Source organism: Mus caroli, unplaced genomic scaffold (genome assembly GCF_978045245.1).
Source record: "Mus caroli unplaced genomic scaffold, Mus_caroli_1 scaffold_9, whole genome shotgun sequence".
In the NCBI taxonomy this organism is placed as follows: Eukaryota; Metazoa; Chordata; class Mammalia; order Rodentia; family Muridae; genus Mus; species Mus caroli.
In genome coordinates this window covers 74357183-74375463 of record NW_028227264.1, presented here as the reverse complement: position 1 = coordinate 74375463, position 18281 = coordinate 74357183, and the positions used below count along the sequence as shown (strand labels likewise).

The 18281-nt window shown below is 43.4% G+C and overlaps 1 protein-coding gene across 2 annotated transcripts in view; it reads left to right on the top strand.

Moving 5' to 3' along the window:
- Nucleotides 1–18281, top strand: part of LOC110303161 (solute carrier family 5 member 4B) — a 51171-nt gene that overhangs the window by 21188 nt on the left and 11702 nt on the right. For both annotated transcript variants that reach the window (XM_085843357.1, XM_085843358.1), the window contains 4 exons: nt 7673–7893; nt 13209–13344; nt 15345–15452; nt 17377–17527. In XM_085843357.1, coding sequence (XP_085699483.1) covers nt 7673–7893; nt 13209–13344; nt 15345–15452; nt 17377–17527 — 616 coding nt within the window. The remainder of the gene's footprint in view (nt 1–7672; nt 7894–13208; nt 13345–15344; nt 15453–17376; nt 17528–18281) is intronic.

Here is an 18281-nt window from a genome sequence, read left to right as displayed (position 1 = left end):
TACGGATGGTTGTTAGCCACCATGTGGTTGCTGGGATTTGAACTCTGGACCTTTGGAAGAGCAGTCGGGTGCTCTTACCCACTGAGCCATCTCACCAGCTCGAAAGGGTTTATTTTTGACTTACACTTCCATATCACTGTTTATCATTGAAGGAAATCAGGACAGGAACTCAAGCAGTGCAGGAACCTGGAGACAGGAGTTGATGGAGAAGCCATGGAGAAGTGCTGCTCACTGGCTTGCTCCTTAAGGCTTGCTTAGCCTGCTTTCTTCGAGAACCCAGGACCACCAGCCCAGGGATGGCACCACCCACAATGTGCTGAGCCCTCCCCAATTAATCACTAATTAAGAAAATGCCTTTCAGGCCTGTCTACAACCCAATCTTATGGAGGCATTTTCTAATTTTGAGGTTCCTTCCCTTCAAATTACTTTAGCTTGATAGTTTTGTGTTAACTTGACATAAAACTATCAAGAATACCTCGGAATTCTTATAAGCAGTTACAAGGTACTCAAAGATATAAGCCTATGAAGGCTATTCTCATTCAAACTGCCACACTAACTAACACTAAAGGCCTTTGGAAAATTCCTATAGAAACCCACTACCATAGACTCATTCTAATAAATATAAAAGTATAAAAGAAGTTTCAACAGAATTACCAAACAATGTCAGACTGTGCATCATATGAAACCAAATCCAACCCCCAGTCCCAGGAATGGGCTACATCTTTTTTTTTTTTTTTAAGATTGATTTATTATATGTAAGTACACTGTAGCTATCTTTCAGACACTCACCAGAAGAGGGCGTCAGATCTCGTTACGGATGGTTGTGAGCCACCATGTGGTTGCTGGGATTTGAACTCTGGACCTTCGGAAGAGCAGTCGGGTGCTCTTACCCACTGAGCCATCTCACCAGCCCCGGGCTACATCTTTTTGAGTTTTTGGCTCAAGGAGACGTCTAGTTGCCTCCTCCCAAACATCACAGGATATTGTTAATGCTATTGGTTACCCTCCATAGCCAGACTATAAAACCCTATTGCTGAAAACACCATAGATATGTGTCTTCAGACATAGAAAAAAGGAACTAGTACTCGACTAGAAGCTTCACCTCAAGTGAGCGACATCCAGGGTGCTGGAAAGGACCATTTGAGTTCCTAGAGATTAGAGTAGTCATTCTTCCCACCCAGCTAGAAACCCTAAAAGCTACAGTGTGGCCTGCTGCAAGATATTCCCACTGGTGCCATGGTGGCACAAATGTTATGGGAGTAACCAACCACTTTTGGATTGGGATTAAGGCCCACTCCATGAAATTGAAATCATACTGACAAAGTTAACGAAGCCAATAGCCCATTCCTTCCTAAGTCACAGGCCCTAGGGGAAAAGTTACTCTTATTATCCTGCCAAATGACCTTAACAATAAAATGACTCTTCATGACATATGCTAGAGCCATAAATCAGTACACCCTTCAACCCTCGTCAGGAAAGCAGTAAGATGCAATTGACAGAGACCCATAACAATGTACACAAGAGTGAGAGACTTTAAAACAGTCAAGCCTACATGACAGGTCTTTATCACATCCCTCCCCTCGCGGCTCAGGAACCTATGAAGAAGAGGTGATAGAACTCTCCAAGGAAACAGGGTCTTCCAACCACAGTAGGAGCGATGCACATATGAGCTTATAGAGATTGATAGCATGGACAGGTTCAAGATAGACAAATCCCAGAACAGAGAAAGGAAAGGGGATGTAAAATTCCACTCCTAACCAACAAGATATTTGTAATTGGTACCTGCTAGGAGAGAAAAGGAAAATGGTTTTCTTCAACAGACTGACAATAAGTGTGTCAGCCACACTCCAGGGCATGTTTTATGCTCAGGGGTAGCTGGCCAACAGAAATCAGACTCCATGTTTGTTTGGGTTCTTTTGAAGGGTGGGGTGTGTGTGTTTTGTTTTCGGGAGTTGTTTTACATTTTAAGAGAGAAAAAAACCATGAAGTTGGTTGAATGATGAGGAAGATATGGGAGAAAGTAAAGGAGATGATTAAAATATATTGTATGAAAACATTTAAATTAAAAACAGGAAGAAAAGCCGGGCGTGGTGGCGCACGCCTTTAATCCCAGCACTCGGGAGGCAGAGGCAGGCGGATTTCTGAGTTCGAGGCCAGCCTGGTCTACAAAGTGAGTGCCAGGACAGCCAGGGCTACACAGAGAAACCCTGTCTCGAAAAAACCAAAAAAAAAAAAAAAAAAAAAAACCAAAAAAAAAACAGGAAGAAAATAAAACCAGGGAGAAAAGAATCCTAATGTCGTTTGGGTTTGGATTAACTGATGGCTCGGAGTGTTGAATTGTTTCACTATGTGTTTAATGGTCATTCGGATTTTATTTGGAAACCGTTCAGTTTTATTGCTTATTTATAGTACCAGATTGTTGGCTTATTTGTTAATTCAATGCTTAGGGTTTTTTTAGGTTAAAAACGGGATCTCACTATGTAATTCTAGATGACTGGAACTACTTAGGCTGGCTTCAAAATCATGATGATCACCTGCAAAGTGGAAAATTCTGGTTTCTTTGGAAAGTTAATTATGTTAAATGTTGTTTTGCTGGGGCACACAGGTAAAAGGATGTTTGTTTTGCTGAAGCAGACACAGGTGAAAGGATGTTTTCCTATAGCAAACATGTGAAAGGACACATGATGTTTAGAAGGAATTTAAACATGACTCCACAGACAGTGGGAGCCCAAGCATTAGTTTGCCTTGCTCTGTCTCACTAGTCTTTGCTGACAGCACACATGTCTTGGTTCACCTTACATTGTGTTTCTGAGCTTTGCTTGCCAGAGAGTGAAACTTGTCAAAGAACTTCTTGTGAGGTCCTTGGGGCTTTTTGCCACTTCAGCAGACTCAGGTCAGTTGGTGAACCTCTCTCTGTTTCTTCTGGATTGCACTTCCCTTCCTGACTCCTGTGTGGTGTCTGCCGAACGGACTGGACTGCAGCATTTGGTTCATGTTTGGTGTTTGCTAGTAGACTGGACTGAGAACTATGGAGGTTGGAACTGCCCTGTCTTATTCAGAGTTTCTATTCCTGCACAAAACATCATGACCAAGAAGCAAGTTGGGGGTGGGGGAGAAGGGTGTCTTCAGCTTACATTTCCACATTGCTGGTCATCACCAAAGAGAGTCAAGACAAGAATTCACACAGGGAAGGAACTTGGAGGCAGGAGCTGATGCAGAAGCCATGGAGGGGTGCTGCTTACTGGCTTGCTCAGCTTGTTTTCTTATAGAACCCAGCACTACCAGCCTAGGGATGGCACCACCCACAATGGGTCCTCCCCCATTGATCACTAATTGAGAAAATGCCTTACAGCTGGATCTCATGGAGGCCTTTCCTCAATGGAGGCTCCTTTCTCTGTGATAACTCCAGCTTGTGTCCAGTTGACACACAAAACCAGCCTGTACATGCCCCAAAGAACTATTTCTAAGCAGGTCCACTTCCCCTGCATCCAAATAACCTTTCTTTCCCACTACCCCTGGTGGGCGGTGGGCTAGAGGGGAGGTGGACCCTTGTTAAACTAGACTGTGAAAAATATACACTAACACACCTGCTTCGGCCTACGAAGTTCAGGGAGTTTCCGTGTTCGTCAAATATTCTTTTTTTAAAAAAAAAGAAAAAGAGATTTATTTTACATATATGAGTATACTGTAGCTGTCTTCAGACACACCAGAAGAGGGTGTCAATTACAGATAGCTGTGAGCCACCATGTGGTTGCTGGGAATCAAACTCAAGACCTCTGCAAGAGCAGTCCGTGAGCCATCTCTTCAGCCCTTGTCAAATATTCTCCTTTTTTAACGATTTATTTATTTATTTATTTATTTATTATATGTAAGTACACTGTAGCTGTCTTCAGACACTCCAGAAGAGGGAGTCAGATTTCGTTATGGATGGTTGTGAGCCACCATGTGGTTGCTGGGATTTGAACTCAGAACCTTCAGAAGAGCAATCAGTGCTCTTACCCACTGAGCCATCTCGCCAGCCCCAAAATAAATGGGTTATTTTAAATTATGATCTAGTCAGAGAAGAGCCTAGCGTTATGGCCAAGGTTTTTTGTTTGTTTGGTTGGTTTGGTTTGGTTTTTTGGTTTTTCGAGACAAGGTTTCTCTGTATAGCTCTGGCTGTCCTGGAACTCACTTTGTAGACCAGGCTGGCCTCGAACTGAGAAATCCGCCTGCCTCTGCCTCCGGAATGCTGGGATTAAAGGCGTGTGCCACCACGCCGGGCTAAATATTCTTTACATTAATTCCCTATTGGAGAAATTCTTGACAAAGATTTTCTAATATTCAATATACAGCCCAGAGCTTTTCTCCTAGATCATTCTGGATCTTGTCAAGTTGACAAATGTTTACTACTCTAGAGGTGGTGGGTCCTGGGAGAATGGAGCCAGTAAATGAGGCAGACTGAAGTCTCATGCAATGGTCAACTTTATTCAGAGCATCAGACAGTTTATACGCTGAGGGTTAAGGAGCGTCGTCTGCATAAAGTGTAGAATCAAAAGAACAAGCTGCACTTGGCAAAAGCATGTTTTTCCATAGAGGTGTATAAACAAATAACAAGAGCCAAGTTGAATCTGACGTGAACTCGCTCCTGTCCACTATACCTGGGGAGATGTGAGAACTCGTTCTAAGAACAATGCTGAGTTTTAAGAAACTGGAATCACAAGACTCTTGTTTGCCTGTTTCCTCACAAGCTCAGAATTCTCCAACAACTCTGTTCTAGAAAGCATTCTAACAGACAAGTCCTGAACCATTGCTCCCCCACCCCCCACCCCGCCCCATGTTGATCTACATTTCTCTGAAAGTCTCTCCCCTGTTGCTAACCCTTGGGGGCAGCACTGACTGTCTATGTACCCGGTCTTTACAGTGGGTTCCAATGGGTTCCCAGTGATAGAATGATAAAAAAGATTTTGGCTCTTTTTTTTTTCTCTCTCTCTCATATAGTACATCCCAACCACAGTTTCTGCTCCCTCCTCTCCTCCTATTCTCCTCTCCTGCCCCCCACCACTCCACCTCCTTCAGAAAAGGGCAGGCCTCCCAGGGATATCGACCAAACGTGGCATAGTAAGTTGCAGTAAAACAAGGCACCTCCCTGCTATTAAAGCTGGATGAGGCAACCCAGAGGAAGAATCCCAAAAGCTCCACCTGTACTCAGGATTGTGATTCTTAAAGCTGCAGACTCAGAATACTCTCAAAAGGGCTTCCTAAGAGTGTACCACGACTGATGGGTAGGAAGAACACCTTTCCGGTTGCCAGTATGCTCTGCAGATTCCAGGATTTCTGTACACTTAGACTGGACTAACTGCTCACTAGTGAGTCTAGATTGAATCCACGGGTTAATTGTATTTTCCCAATCTCTCTCTCTCTCTCTCTCTCTCTCTCTCTCTCTCTCTCTCTCTCTCTCTCTCTCTCTCTCTCTCTCTCAAAAAAAGGGAGGGGGACTCTGCAGTCTGCACCCACCCCACCACTGAGCATGGCCACTTGGGGAGTCAGAACTCGGAGAGTTTGACCACACTTATACCACGCTGATGCCCAGGCTAGTGCTAGGTTGTCAGGAGTTGCTCAGGACACTGCTCTAGGGATGGGAAAACACAGTCTGAGATGTGGAGTTCACTGGACCTGAGAAGAGGCCCCAGGCTGTGGGGTTCTCTGACTCTTGGATATCCAGGCACTGCTGGGAGTCATGGAAGAGCCGATAACAGAGTCAGGGTCACGGGTTGGGCACAGCATCTAGCCCAGGGCCAGGAGTAAGGGGAGCTCCAGCTTGTCCCAGCAGTGGTTGTCCTTAGCTTGGCAGAGGCAGGCTTGGTGGTGGTTGTGACTGGGAGCACAGAGAGGCCTCGGATGGGAGAATTAAGCTGTGGCTCTGTAGTTGAAGGCCTTCTCCATGGCTCACCATGGCGGATCTAGGTGAAAGAGACAGGCCGTAGTTCTAAACAGTTTATTGGTTGTTCATGGCAGAAAATGGATGCATAACATTCCACACCCACTTCTGGGGATGGGGGGTGGGGTCTGAGATTAAATACCCTCTGCAGGGAGGGATGTCTGGGAAAGGAAGCTTATTGGCCAAGCCTTCTGGGCCTCTATGCACCTCATTAGCATGGAGAACTGTTTTAGGCCTATGTGACCATAGGACACGTTTCTTTTATGTGAGAAGCATGGCATGTGTTCCAGGTCAGGGATCTGGCAGGAAGCAGGGAGTCGCCTAAGTCTTAGGTGTGTGCCCACCCAGTCTCCAGGTCTCAACCTGCTCTACCTTACCAAACTTCCTGGCATGGTTTTACCATCCAACCTCTGTGTGTGTGTGTGTGTGTGTGTGTGTGTGTGTGTGTATTTCTCTTTGTGTGTTATGACTGTCCCTCTGTGTGTCTCTCTGTGTGTATTTCTCCATGTCTCCCTCTCTGTGTGTGTCTCTCTCCCCATCCCACTCTCACTCCTTTTCTCTTACTCCATGTCTCTTTCTCTGTCGCACTTTCTGTGTGTCAGTGTGTCTCCCTGTGTGTCCCTCTCTGTCTCTCTATCTCTCCTTCCCCCACCCCCTTTCCATCCTAATCCAGAGGCCTCTGCCTTTTTTTTTTTTTCTTCTCACACTTATTCGTATAAAATCGTAGTTCCCACTTGGTTTTGAACAAGGAAACCAGACTACAATAAAGCCTATATCACTAGGGCTTCAAGGCAGGAATGGAAGCCATTTACATCTGTTCTTTTAAAAATGATGTCTGTTCTCCTACTTTACCATGAAATTTGCAGAAAAGTGGGCGGCCAAAGAAAATATGACACTCAGCAAAGTGACTGAAACTTGGAAAAATCAAACAGAAAACAAGCATCTCACTTTCTCCCTCAGTGAAGATCCCAGCCTGTGATTTATGCATGTGTGTATGGAAACACTGTAAAAGTGGATAGAGCATAACATATGGAAAAGGATGGAGAAAGGGGTGTTACATCAGTGGTAGAAAGCACAGAACACAGGCGTGAGAGGATAGAAAGATACTTTTTTCTGGTTTTAGCTGTCATGGTTGTAAGTGTGTGTGTGTGTGTGTGTGTGTGTGTGCGCGCGCGCATGCATATGCATACATGTTTGTGTGTGCACCTGTGTGTCTGTGCATGCATGTAAGTATGTATGAATGTGTGTATGAGTGTGTGTATGAGTGTATGTATGAATGTTTATGTATGAATGTGTATGTATGAATGTGTGTGTGTGTGTGTGTGTGTGTGTTGAGTAAAAATGTAATTGACAGAGAAAGTGTAAAACCATAACAAAGTTTCGTTGCTTCTAAATGGCCATTTTGTAACTGTGAACAGTCTAATGAGATGGACAGAGTTTGGTACTAGGCAAATGTTATTAAGTGGCAACCTTAATTGAGTTGCATAAGGTTTTTTTTTTTAGTGTATGAGTTCATCACTTTGCTAAGTGATTTTCTTAAGAAATAAGAAAGAAACAATATTAAGGAATTATTTTCTTTGAGTACTCAGTGGAAGCCAATAATCTATCATGGACAATCCCAAAGGCATGCTTGGACCATTGGGGAAGGTACTGAAGTCATGACCATGCTAATAGGAAGCATTCAAGTACCTTCACTGCAATGGAGTGCTTGTGAGCATGCAGTCTCACACACTCTTTCTGATGTCTTTCTAGCATTTGCTGAAGTCGGAGGCTACGAGAGCTTTACAGAGAAGTATATGAACGCCATCCCCTCTATAGTGGAGGGGGACAACCTGACCATCAGCCCCAAGTGCTACACTCCCCAGCCCGACTCTTTCCACATCTTCCGAGATCCAGTCACTGGAGACATTCCATGGCCGGGACTGATATTTGGAATGACCATTTTAGCCATCTGGTACTGGTGTGCCGATCAGGTGAGCATGGACATTTGCACGTGTGATTGTGTTTTTATTTTTCTTGTTTGATGTAGAAGCATCTAGCTTCTTCTATTTTGTACACATTAACAATATTTAAAGTGTCAGACACTTTTCTATGTCTTGTCTTGTCCCTCCTCAGCACACTGTGCCCCCCCCACACCTCAGAGACACATTCAGCTCTTTCAGTTAAGGTTTATTTGGATGTCATTTCTAGTATTTAAACCACTGCAACTGGTATATTCTGTGACACATCAGAATTGATATAATTTTTGACAGCAGTAGAAATAGACACTCACCAAGTGTAGAGTGACACACCATTCAGGGTCTTAAACTTAATTGGACCCCAAATAATTCAAAGGTTTATATTAAGTCTCTCTTTAGACTTTCTAGTTTTAGTGTTTTTCTCTTAGTTGAGAATTTAGCTTTCCTTCTTCAGTTCCTGATCTTCTGTTGTTCCGACCTTTCTACACACCTTGACTACAATTTTAGAGCATTTAGTTTACAATTTTTGTCATTATATAGAAGTAGTTATTTGCTATCACATACACACATACATACACGTTTTGGCTCTGCGCACATGCGGCATGTGTGACTGTGTGTTGTGGCTTTCTCTTTTCGATGAACAATTCTCATTTTTACCTTAAAGTTTCTTGGTAATCACTACTCATTATGCATCAAAACACCTGCAGATTGGTGGAACACCCTCGCAGTATTTTTTTTAACAGAGCTGTGGCATCATCAATCATGTGTCAGAGTAGGAGACTCCACTTCTTAGTAAAGAAAATAGCAAGACCTCACACTGTGACTTTTTTTAAAGATTTATTTATTTTATGTATATGAGTACACTGTAGCTGTAAAGATGGTTGTGGGCCATCACGTAGTTGCTGGGAATTGAACTCAGGACCTCTGCTCGCTCTGGCCCAAAGATTTATTTATTTTTTTTTAAAGATTTATTTATTTATTATATGTAAGTACACTGTAGCTGTCTTCAGACACTCCAGAGGAGGGCACCAGATCTCGTTACGGATGGTTGTGAGCCACCATGCGGTTGCTGGGATTTGAACTGTGGACCTTTGGAAGAGCAGTCGGGTGCTCTTACCCACTGAGCCATCTCACCAGCCCCCAAAGATTTATTTATTATTATACATATGTACACTATAGCTATCTTTAGACACACCAGAAGAGGGCGTCAGATCCCATTACGGATGGTTGTGAGCCACCATATGGTTGCTGGGATTTGAACTCAGGACCTTCGGAAGAGCAGTCAGTGCTCTTAACCACTGAGCCGTCTCTCCAGCCCCACACTGTGATTTCTTACAAACTGCTAAGAACAAAACACAGTGGTTTTTTTTTTTTTTAATCAAGAGGCACCTGGACTGAAAGGCAGAGAGACAAACAAAGAGAGACAGAGACACAGAGACGAGAGAGAGAGAGAGAGAGAGAGACAGAGAGAGAGAGAGAGAGACAGAGAGAGAGAGAGAGACAGAGAGACAGAGAGAGAGAGACTCCTACCCAAGAACAGCCCACAGAAATCTGGATACCCAACTCCTTTATTTAATATACAGAAATGCACAGAGAGGGATTGAAAAAAAAACATGTAGAAACTGGAAAATCTATTCCAACTGACAGTAATTAAAATCCCCGTAAACTCTCCATAATGAAATGGAGATAAGAGATTTACCTAACATAGTGTTCAAAAGGATGCTTACAGCCAAACTCAGGGAGGTGAGGAAGGCAATATATTGACAGACTGGGAACTTCACAAGAGATACAAGATATTTAAAAGTAACAAGTCAGCTAGGGGAAGGAGATATTAAAAAGTCAATGGAGGAATTCAGCAGCAGATATACCAAGCAGAAAAAAAAAAACAAAAAAAAAACCGCTGGGCGTGGTGGCGCACGCCTTTAATCCCAGCACTCAGGAGGCAGAGGCAGGTGGATTTCTGAGTTCCAGAACAGCCTGGTCTACAGAGTGTGTTCCAGGACAGCCAGGGCTACACAGAGAAACCCTGTCTCGAAAAACCAAAAAAAAAAAAAAAAAAGAAAAGCTGTCCACACTAATGGGATGCTTCAAAAGCTGTTCACACGAAGACATGTTACAGTCAAACTGTCAAAACATAAATGTAAAGACAAAATATTAGAAGCTGCAAAGAAAAGGAGCTTTCCACAGTGTGATGGAACCCTGAGGCTGAACTGGGTTTTTAATGGAACTCCTAAAAAGCAGAAGAAAATAAGATTTTTATGTTCAAAAATGCTAAATCAACCAAGAACATCATAAGTAAAGGAGTCGAGTCTCCAGATAATTTCTGTGGACTGCCCTTGGGCAGGAACCTCCTCCCCCCCCTCCCCCACCCCTGCCTTTCAGTTCTGGTGCCCCTTGATTCTTTGTAACACTCACTGTCTTTTGTTCTTAGCTTGTAAGAAATCAGTGTGAAATCTTGCTGTTTTGTTCACAGATGTAGGATAGAAGTGAAATCGCCAAATCCTTCCAAAACTAAAGGGGGAAAACTCCTGGAGAAAAATGTAGGAAAATTTTATTTATTGTCAAAATTTAGATAATAGACTCTTTCTAGAACAGTGGTTCCCAACCTTCCTAACACTGCGACCCTTTAACACAGTTTCTAATGTTGGGGTGACCCCCCCACCATCAAATTATTTTCATTGCTGTTACCTAACTGTAACTTTGCTATTGTTATGAATCATAATGTAAATCATTTTGGAGAGAGCTGATTGCCAGGGGTCGCAACCCACAGGTTGAGAACCACCATCTAATGGGTCTGCAGTAGTCCAAGAAATATCAGCAAGAATTGAAAAATAAGACTGTGTGACATTAAAAGACTTTATTTCACAGCAGGGAAACAATTGCCATAGTGAAGAAAGATAAGATATAACAAGAGAGGGCTGGTGAGATGGCTCAGTGGGTAAGAGCACCCGACTGCTCTTCCAAAGGTCCAGAGTTCAAATCCCAGCAACCACATGGTGGCTCACAACCATCCGAAATGAGACCTGGCGCCCTCTTCTGGAGTGTCTGAAGACAGCTACAGTGTACTTACATATAATAAATAAATAAAAAAAAAAAAAAAAAAAAAAGATATAACAAGAGAAAGTCTTCGTCAGTTACCATTCTGGCAGGGGCATGAATACCTAAAATACACAAAGGAAAAAAATAAAATAAAATAAAAATAAGCCAAGTAAACAAACAAAGCTCCAAAATAACAAGATCTCAAACAGGTAAACAAGTTCTCAAAATAAGAAACACAGATGGAGGGGGCTGGAGAGATGGCTCAGCAGTTAAGAGCACTGACGCTCTTCCAGAGGTCCTGAGTTCAATTCCCAGCAACCACATGGTGGCTCTCAACCATCCATAATGAGATCTGATGCCCTCTTCTAGTGTGTCTAAAGACAGCTACAGTGTACTTATGTATAATAAATAAATCTTTGGGCTGGAAAAGAAACACAGATGGATGATAAATACTGGGGGAAAGTTCAATATTCTTAATTGTCAGGGAAATGCAATTTTCTACCACCTTACGATAAGAAAGGCTCTCACCAGGAAAACAATACATCCTAGAGATGACCTTTGGAGTGGCAGGGGAAGTAGCCCTTATAAGCTGTAGTTGAGAATGTAAATTATCAAAGTCACCATGAAAATACATATAGAGCTTCGTCAAAAAGCTATAAATAATGGACTGAACCTCTGAACCTGTAAGCCAGCCCCAATTAAATGTTGTATTTATAAGACTTGCCTTGGTCATGGTGTCTGTTCACAGCAGTAAAACCCTAAGACACACATCAAACAGGAAACAATAAGAGCAAACTAGGAATGGCTCAAGTATTTCTGGGAACCCACAAACAACCCAGGCTACATCCAAGAGTATTGCTTGTTCTATACAAACTGATGGTAAGAGTCTTTTGCTGATGACAACATCTATACACCTCAATGAACAGAGAAGGTGAACTGGTGTCTAACCTTCACCCCTACAAACTAATGCACATGATACTGGAAGGTACAATACCAGAGAAAGGTAAACACCAACCTAGTTGCGAACCCTTTGCTCTACAATGGTCACCTACCAGCAAGATATGCTAGTGCAGTAGTGGAACAGAATTTGTGAAAGTAACCAACCAAGATCTGATTTAAGGCCCGCACCATGAGATGGAACCCACAACTGACCATAGTTGAGTGGCCAAGAACCTAAGACTGGACAATCCAGGGACCTGGGGTAAAACCAAATACTACTACTGTTCCACTAAAACTTAAGAAAAAAGAAAAAAGAAAAAAAATCTAGCAATACAATAACTCCTGAGAATATTCTGCTGTACTCATAGATCAGTGTATCTCACAGCTATCATCAGAAGCTTCCTCCTGAAGCAGATGGGAATATGGAGACCACAGCCAGACAATGTGCAGAGAGTGAGAGACCTTGGCACACTCGGCCCTAAATGGGATGTCTCCATCAAATCCCTCCCCTCAGGACCAAGCCAATTCTATCACTTTTAATTCCTAACTAGATGAGTTCTCAGAATAGTCTGAAGAATTCTAGAAATGAATGCCTCAAGGTTCTATTTTCATGACTTCCTAATTATGGTGTTTCCATGGGAATGGGCTTGCCCCACTAGAAGTAAGTTACCTGATAATAACGAGGAAGATGTTAAGAATATGTATATACAACATTCAAGACAAGAACACACAGCTGTGGCAGCACCAGAAGTGGCTTGAGGAGCATGCTGCCCTACTGTGTTGCAATCTGGGTGTGATAACCATGCTTCAATAATAGATAATGTACATTACTTTCCATGTGATAAGGGTCATGAATGCATTTTATACATTTGTATAAAATGTCCGGGAAGCCCTATGAGAGATATTTCTACTTTAGAGCTGAGAAACAGGAGGTTTACAGGGCTTAAACACTGCAAATTAAGTAGTTATATAAATCCTGATACTGCTATAAGCCCATTTGTTTCCACTAACCATACCTTTTTAAAGTGATTTTAATTTAATTTAATTCTATGCATATGAGTGTTTTGTCTACATGTAAGTATGTGCACAATCCGTGTGCCTTGTGTCCATGGAGATCAAAAGAGGGTATTAGATTCTTCCAAAACTGGACTTATAGATGTTTATGGCTGCTGGGAACTGAACCCTGGTCCTCTGCATAAACAATATCAAGAGCTTTCCGCTGCTGAGCCATGCCTTCAGCCCTAACCATATAAGTTCTTATTATATATAATATGAAGCCTTGAAAATGTATTCTCATCCGCTTTAAAGTCACTAGCAGATTGTTGCACTAATATGCTGTGTTTCCCCGGCAGGTCATCGTACAGCGCTGCTTATGTGGTAAGAACATGTCCCACGTGAAGGCCGCCTGCATCCTGTGTGGATACCTGAAGCTGCTGCCCATGTTCCTCATGGTGATGCCGGGGATGATCAGCCGCATTCTGTACACAGGCGAGCCATGGGCATACGAAACTTTTCTTTTTTTAACATTTATTTATTGTATGTATATGAGTACACTGTCACTGTCTTCAGACACACCAGAAGAGGGCATCAGATCCCATTACAGATGGTCGTGAGCCACCATGTGGTTGCTGGGAATTGAACTCAGGACCTCTGGAAGAGCAGCCAGTGCTCTTAATCACTGAGCCATCTCTCTAGCCCGTATCAGTTAATTTTTGACATGTCCTGATGGACTCAAAGGCTGGGCACTCCTAAATCTTTCCTGGCTGGCAAATGCTCCCCTCTGGTACTCCTGAGACTCCTAAACCTTTCCATGCTACCCCAGGCCCAATTGGGGCAGTGGCCAGTGGCTGCTTATCTGAATTTCCACATGGCTGTTAGCTTTATCTGCTGCAGTTGTCATGTCCCATCCTTCTCCCCCAAATCATGGCAATCCCCTCTCCTTCCTTCTCTAGTTCCTAGCCCACACAAATCTATAGGTCCTGCCTTCAGTATACCTGCCCAGCCATTGGCTGTTGGCCCTTTATTGATTGACCAAGAACCAATTGGAGACAAGGACCTTCAGCATTCGGACACACAGATTCACGATTTGGGGGGCCGGATTCCCAACAGAGGGAGGCGCTCCTGAGACAAGGGGCAGAAGAAGAACATTCGGCAGACTTAGCACTCTTCTGTATCACTTCTGTACATGTCCTAGGCTCCTTGCAGACTTCTGAAACTATACATCCCGTTCCTATGAATGGATTTATGTAAGATAACCCAGAAGTTCCCTGGATGATGAGGTGGGACTGAGCAAGGATGTTGATAGCTGACTGTGGTGGTTTGAATATGCTTGGCCCAAGGAGTGGCACTATTAGGGGGTGTGGCCTTGCTGCGGTGGGTGTGGCCTCGTTGGAGGAAGTGTGTCACTATGGGAGTGAGTGGGCTTTGAGGCTTTCCTCCTAGCTGAAGTGAAGGCTTCTAACACTTGTTGAAGGATGTTTTCCTCTCCCTACAAGCCACACTCAAGAAGGAAGCTTCACCAAAACATAGCAACAGTCTCCAGAGTTCAAATCAGCCTCAGCACCAAGGAATGCCTTCTATATTCCTACTAGGATAGCCCATTAAGTCCCTCTTAAAGCATTCCATTGCTTTCTAATCCAAAGTCCCAAAATCTACATTCCTCCAAACAAAAGCATGGTCAGGCCTGTCACAGCAATACCCCAGTCCCTGGTACCAACTTCTGTCTTAGGGTTTCCATTGCTATGAAGAGACACCATGACCAAGGCAACTCTTTAAAAGGACAACATTTAATTGGGGGCTGGCTTATAGGTTCAGAGGTTCAGTCCATTATTATCAAGTCAGGAAGTATGGCAGCATCCTGATAGGCATGGTGCTGGAAAAGGAGATGAGAATTCTACATCTTGTTTCAAAGGCAACTGTCTTTCAGGCAGCTAGGTCTCAAAGCCTGCCCTCACTGTGACATGCTTCCTCCAACAAGGACACACCCACTCCAACAAGGCCGTACCTCCTAATAGTGCCACTTCTAGGCCAAGCATATTCGAACCACCACACTGACCTCATGATCAGGTGGAGCAACATCTTTGACCAAGAAGGTCTTAGAGGCACACATGCACATCTTGGTCTCTGAGAGAACTTTAAAACTGGATCAGTTGTCAATGTTTGGGGAAAATTAATTTCCAAGTCAGGTGAGGATAACTACTGCCGATTTTTTTTTTTCTTGAGAAATTACTTTTTCTTGGTTAGAAAAGGTAGAGGAGACACAGCCAGCCATTTCTGAAGGACAGAAGACACATGTCTATGGCCAATCCCATCACACAACATTGGCTGTGTCTTTCCAACTAGGCATAAGTGTATCAAGTTCAAAGTTCAGCATCCAATTTCTAGATAAATATAGCTCCTCCCATCTATGATCTTGCAACTTCCCTCTGTCCCTCGTGTGCAGAATCTACCTAGTTGAATCCTGCTCAATGAACTGTGTCTCCCCTCAGATAAGGTGGCCTGCGTTGTACCTTCTGAGTGTGAGAAACAGTGTGGCACTGCGGTCGGCTGCACCAACTATGCCTACCCCACCTTGGTGCTGGAGCTGATGCCTGATGGTAAGTAACCATCCATAGCATGTCTGGAGGGATACACGGGCCATGAGGTATATATTGGGGAAAGATTCTGGCAATCCTTCCATTAATGCAGTCCTACTCATCAGCTGATCCTTGAGAATCAGTCACAGTCTACCAGTCACCCAGTCACATGATAGCTGGGTTTGGAGATTGCAGAGAGGAGCTAATTTCTGATAGACTATTGCTTAGGGTCAATGCTATCAGGGCTAGAGAGATGGCTCAGCAGTTAAGAGCACTGACTGCTCTTCCAAAGGTCCTGAGTTCAAATCCCAGCAACCACATGGTGGCTCACAACCATCCATAATGAGATCTGATGCCCTCTTCTGGTGCATCTGAAGACAGTTACAGTGTAGTTAGATATAATAATAAATAAATCTTTAAAAAAAAATTAAGGCACTCACAAACTCAAGGTGGAATGCATGTCATTACCCTGTACTAGGAGGTCTGGAGCCATCACTAACGGGGTGAGGAGAGGAGTTGTGAAGCTCTCACAATGATTCAAAACTTTCAGCTTTGCCCATAAAAGTTTTTCAGCAGTATCATCTACTAGGTCTGTAGTTCTCCAATTCTCACAAAGCCAAGAGTTTCTCCTCCAAAGAAAGATGGTACCGGGTTCTTCCTTCTCTTGCAAAGTGGTTCCCAGAATGTGACCTTTAGACTCTGACTCAGAGCTCCACGATTTCCCCATCCAGCTAGCTAAGTTTCCACTGGCGGGTGGCTACCACACCAACCCCTACTCCAAATCCCTCACAGCCTTTGGGGTGCACCCTAGGCAAACCCACGCTTTGCTGCTGTACCTTTCTCTCTTGAACCCGGACCAGGCTCTTCATGAAAGGAAAGAACACAAACTTTGTTCAGAAAGGACAGTAACTCAATTTCTGGGCTCAGCAATTAAAATCTTAATCTTGTAAACCATATTAAATCTAAATCCTCCGGTGATGAATCCTAATGGATTTGCCACTGAAACTGGGAGACACTACTAATTAAAATCTTCTCCTCACACTACCCCAGTCCAGAAAGACATAACTCTCTCCTGCTTCCTCTCTCCCCCCATCCAACCCGGAAGTCCTGCCTACTTGCCCAGTCATTGGCTCCTTTATTCATTAGGGGATTGGTTCACAAGGAGTCACCTGAGTACGACTCAATCCTTGTCTGCAGCCCCTTCCAGGGGAGCGGAGTTAGCATACAACATACAAACCAGGTCCATTCACAACAACTTTTAAGTAATATTTAGCTCTTATTTTTATTATTTATTTTTATTTTATTATATGTGAGTACACTGTCTTCAGATGCACCAGAAGAGGGCGTCAGATCTCATTACGGGTGGTTGTGAGCCACCTGGAATTTGAACTCAGGACCTTCGGAAGAGCATTCAGTGCTCTTAACCACTGAGCCATCTCTCCCGCCCTATTTAGCTCTTAAGCGAGTACTGAAATGAACCAGAGAAAGAACCTCAGAAAATGTTTGTATTACAAATCCAGATATTTACATTTCTCAAGCTAATTTTAAGCCAGAGAAGCTAACCAACCACACGATAGCTCTGAATTTTTAAAATTAAACTCCCAGATTAAAAGTCAAGGATTTCACTACCACATCTTTTACATTCAAATAGGATGAATTTCATTAAACCTTGTTGCATTCTATAATGATGAATTCACTTTACATGAATAATCACAGTATCCAACACATATTGAAGCTTTACTGTGCTTCAATAACTTTCTAAATATTTTGTGTGCTTTAACTGATTGAATTTCCAAGGAAAACTCAGCAATGATACACACTGATCGTTGCAGTAGCTAATAACTCTGTAAATGAGTGTTTTAGCCTTGATTGGCTCTTTGATGTAGCAAGTCACTCACAAGCCATGACATCCACTCTAACCAGAGCTTGCTCCCTCTGACCCCAGGACTGCGAGGCCTGATGCTGTCAGTCATGCTGGCTTCTCTCATGAGCTCTCTGACCTCCATCTTCAACAGCGCCAGCACGCTCTTCACCATCGACCTGTACACCAAGATAAGGAAGAAGGCATCGGAGAGAGAGCTCATGATAGCGGGACGGTGAGAGAACCTGGTCTCTGCCTAGAACCTACCCAAGGAAGGGGGCTATAGACAGGAGCGACAGAGCCCTGCCCCTTAGACTGAAGGCAACTGAAAATGTGATTCTACAATGGGGAAGACTTATTAGGAGATGTTCAACTCAACCTTTCTCTTCACAGATACAAAAATTATAGCCATAGTTTTAAATGAAGTAGTTTAGTTTTTCAGACTTCCACTGTCTGATTGTTATTCATTCCTTCCCCTTATCATTATCCCTACACCATCTCTTCACAGAACTCATCCGAGAGCTGGAAAGATGGCTCAGTGGTTAAGAGCACTGACTGTTCTTCCAAAGGTCATGAGTTCAAATTCCAGCAACCACATGGTGGCTCACAACCATCTGTGATGCCCATCTGATGCCCTCTTCTGAGGTGTCTGAAAATAGCTACAATATATTTATATATAATAAATAAAAATAGGCCAGATTGAGCGGGGCCGGAGTGAGTGGGGCAGGAGCAAGTGGGGCCAGAGTGAGCCGTGGGGGTTGGGGGAAACTCAGTCTGTGTTTAATCTGATCTACCTCACAATGTAAGTCTAATAGCTGAATGTCTTTCCTTTAACAATTTCTATGCGTACCATATGGAAATGATCAATTACCTCATCCACATTACACAGAGAAGTTTACCAACTGCATTCACTAAAAGTTGAGCCATGTTAGACAGAGACAGATCCTCAAGAAGAGACAAAGTCCAAGAGGCTGCTTGGAGAGTTAGGA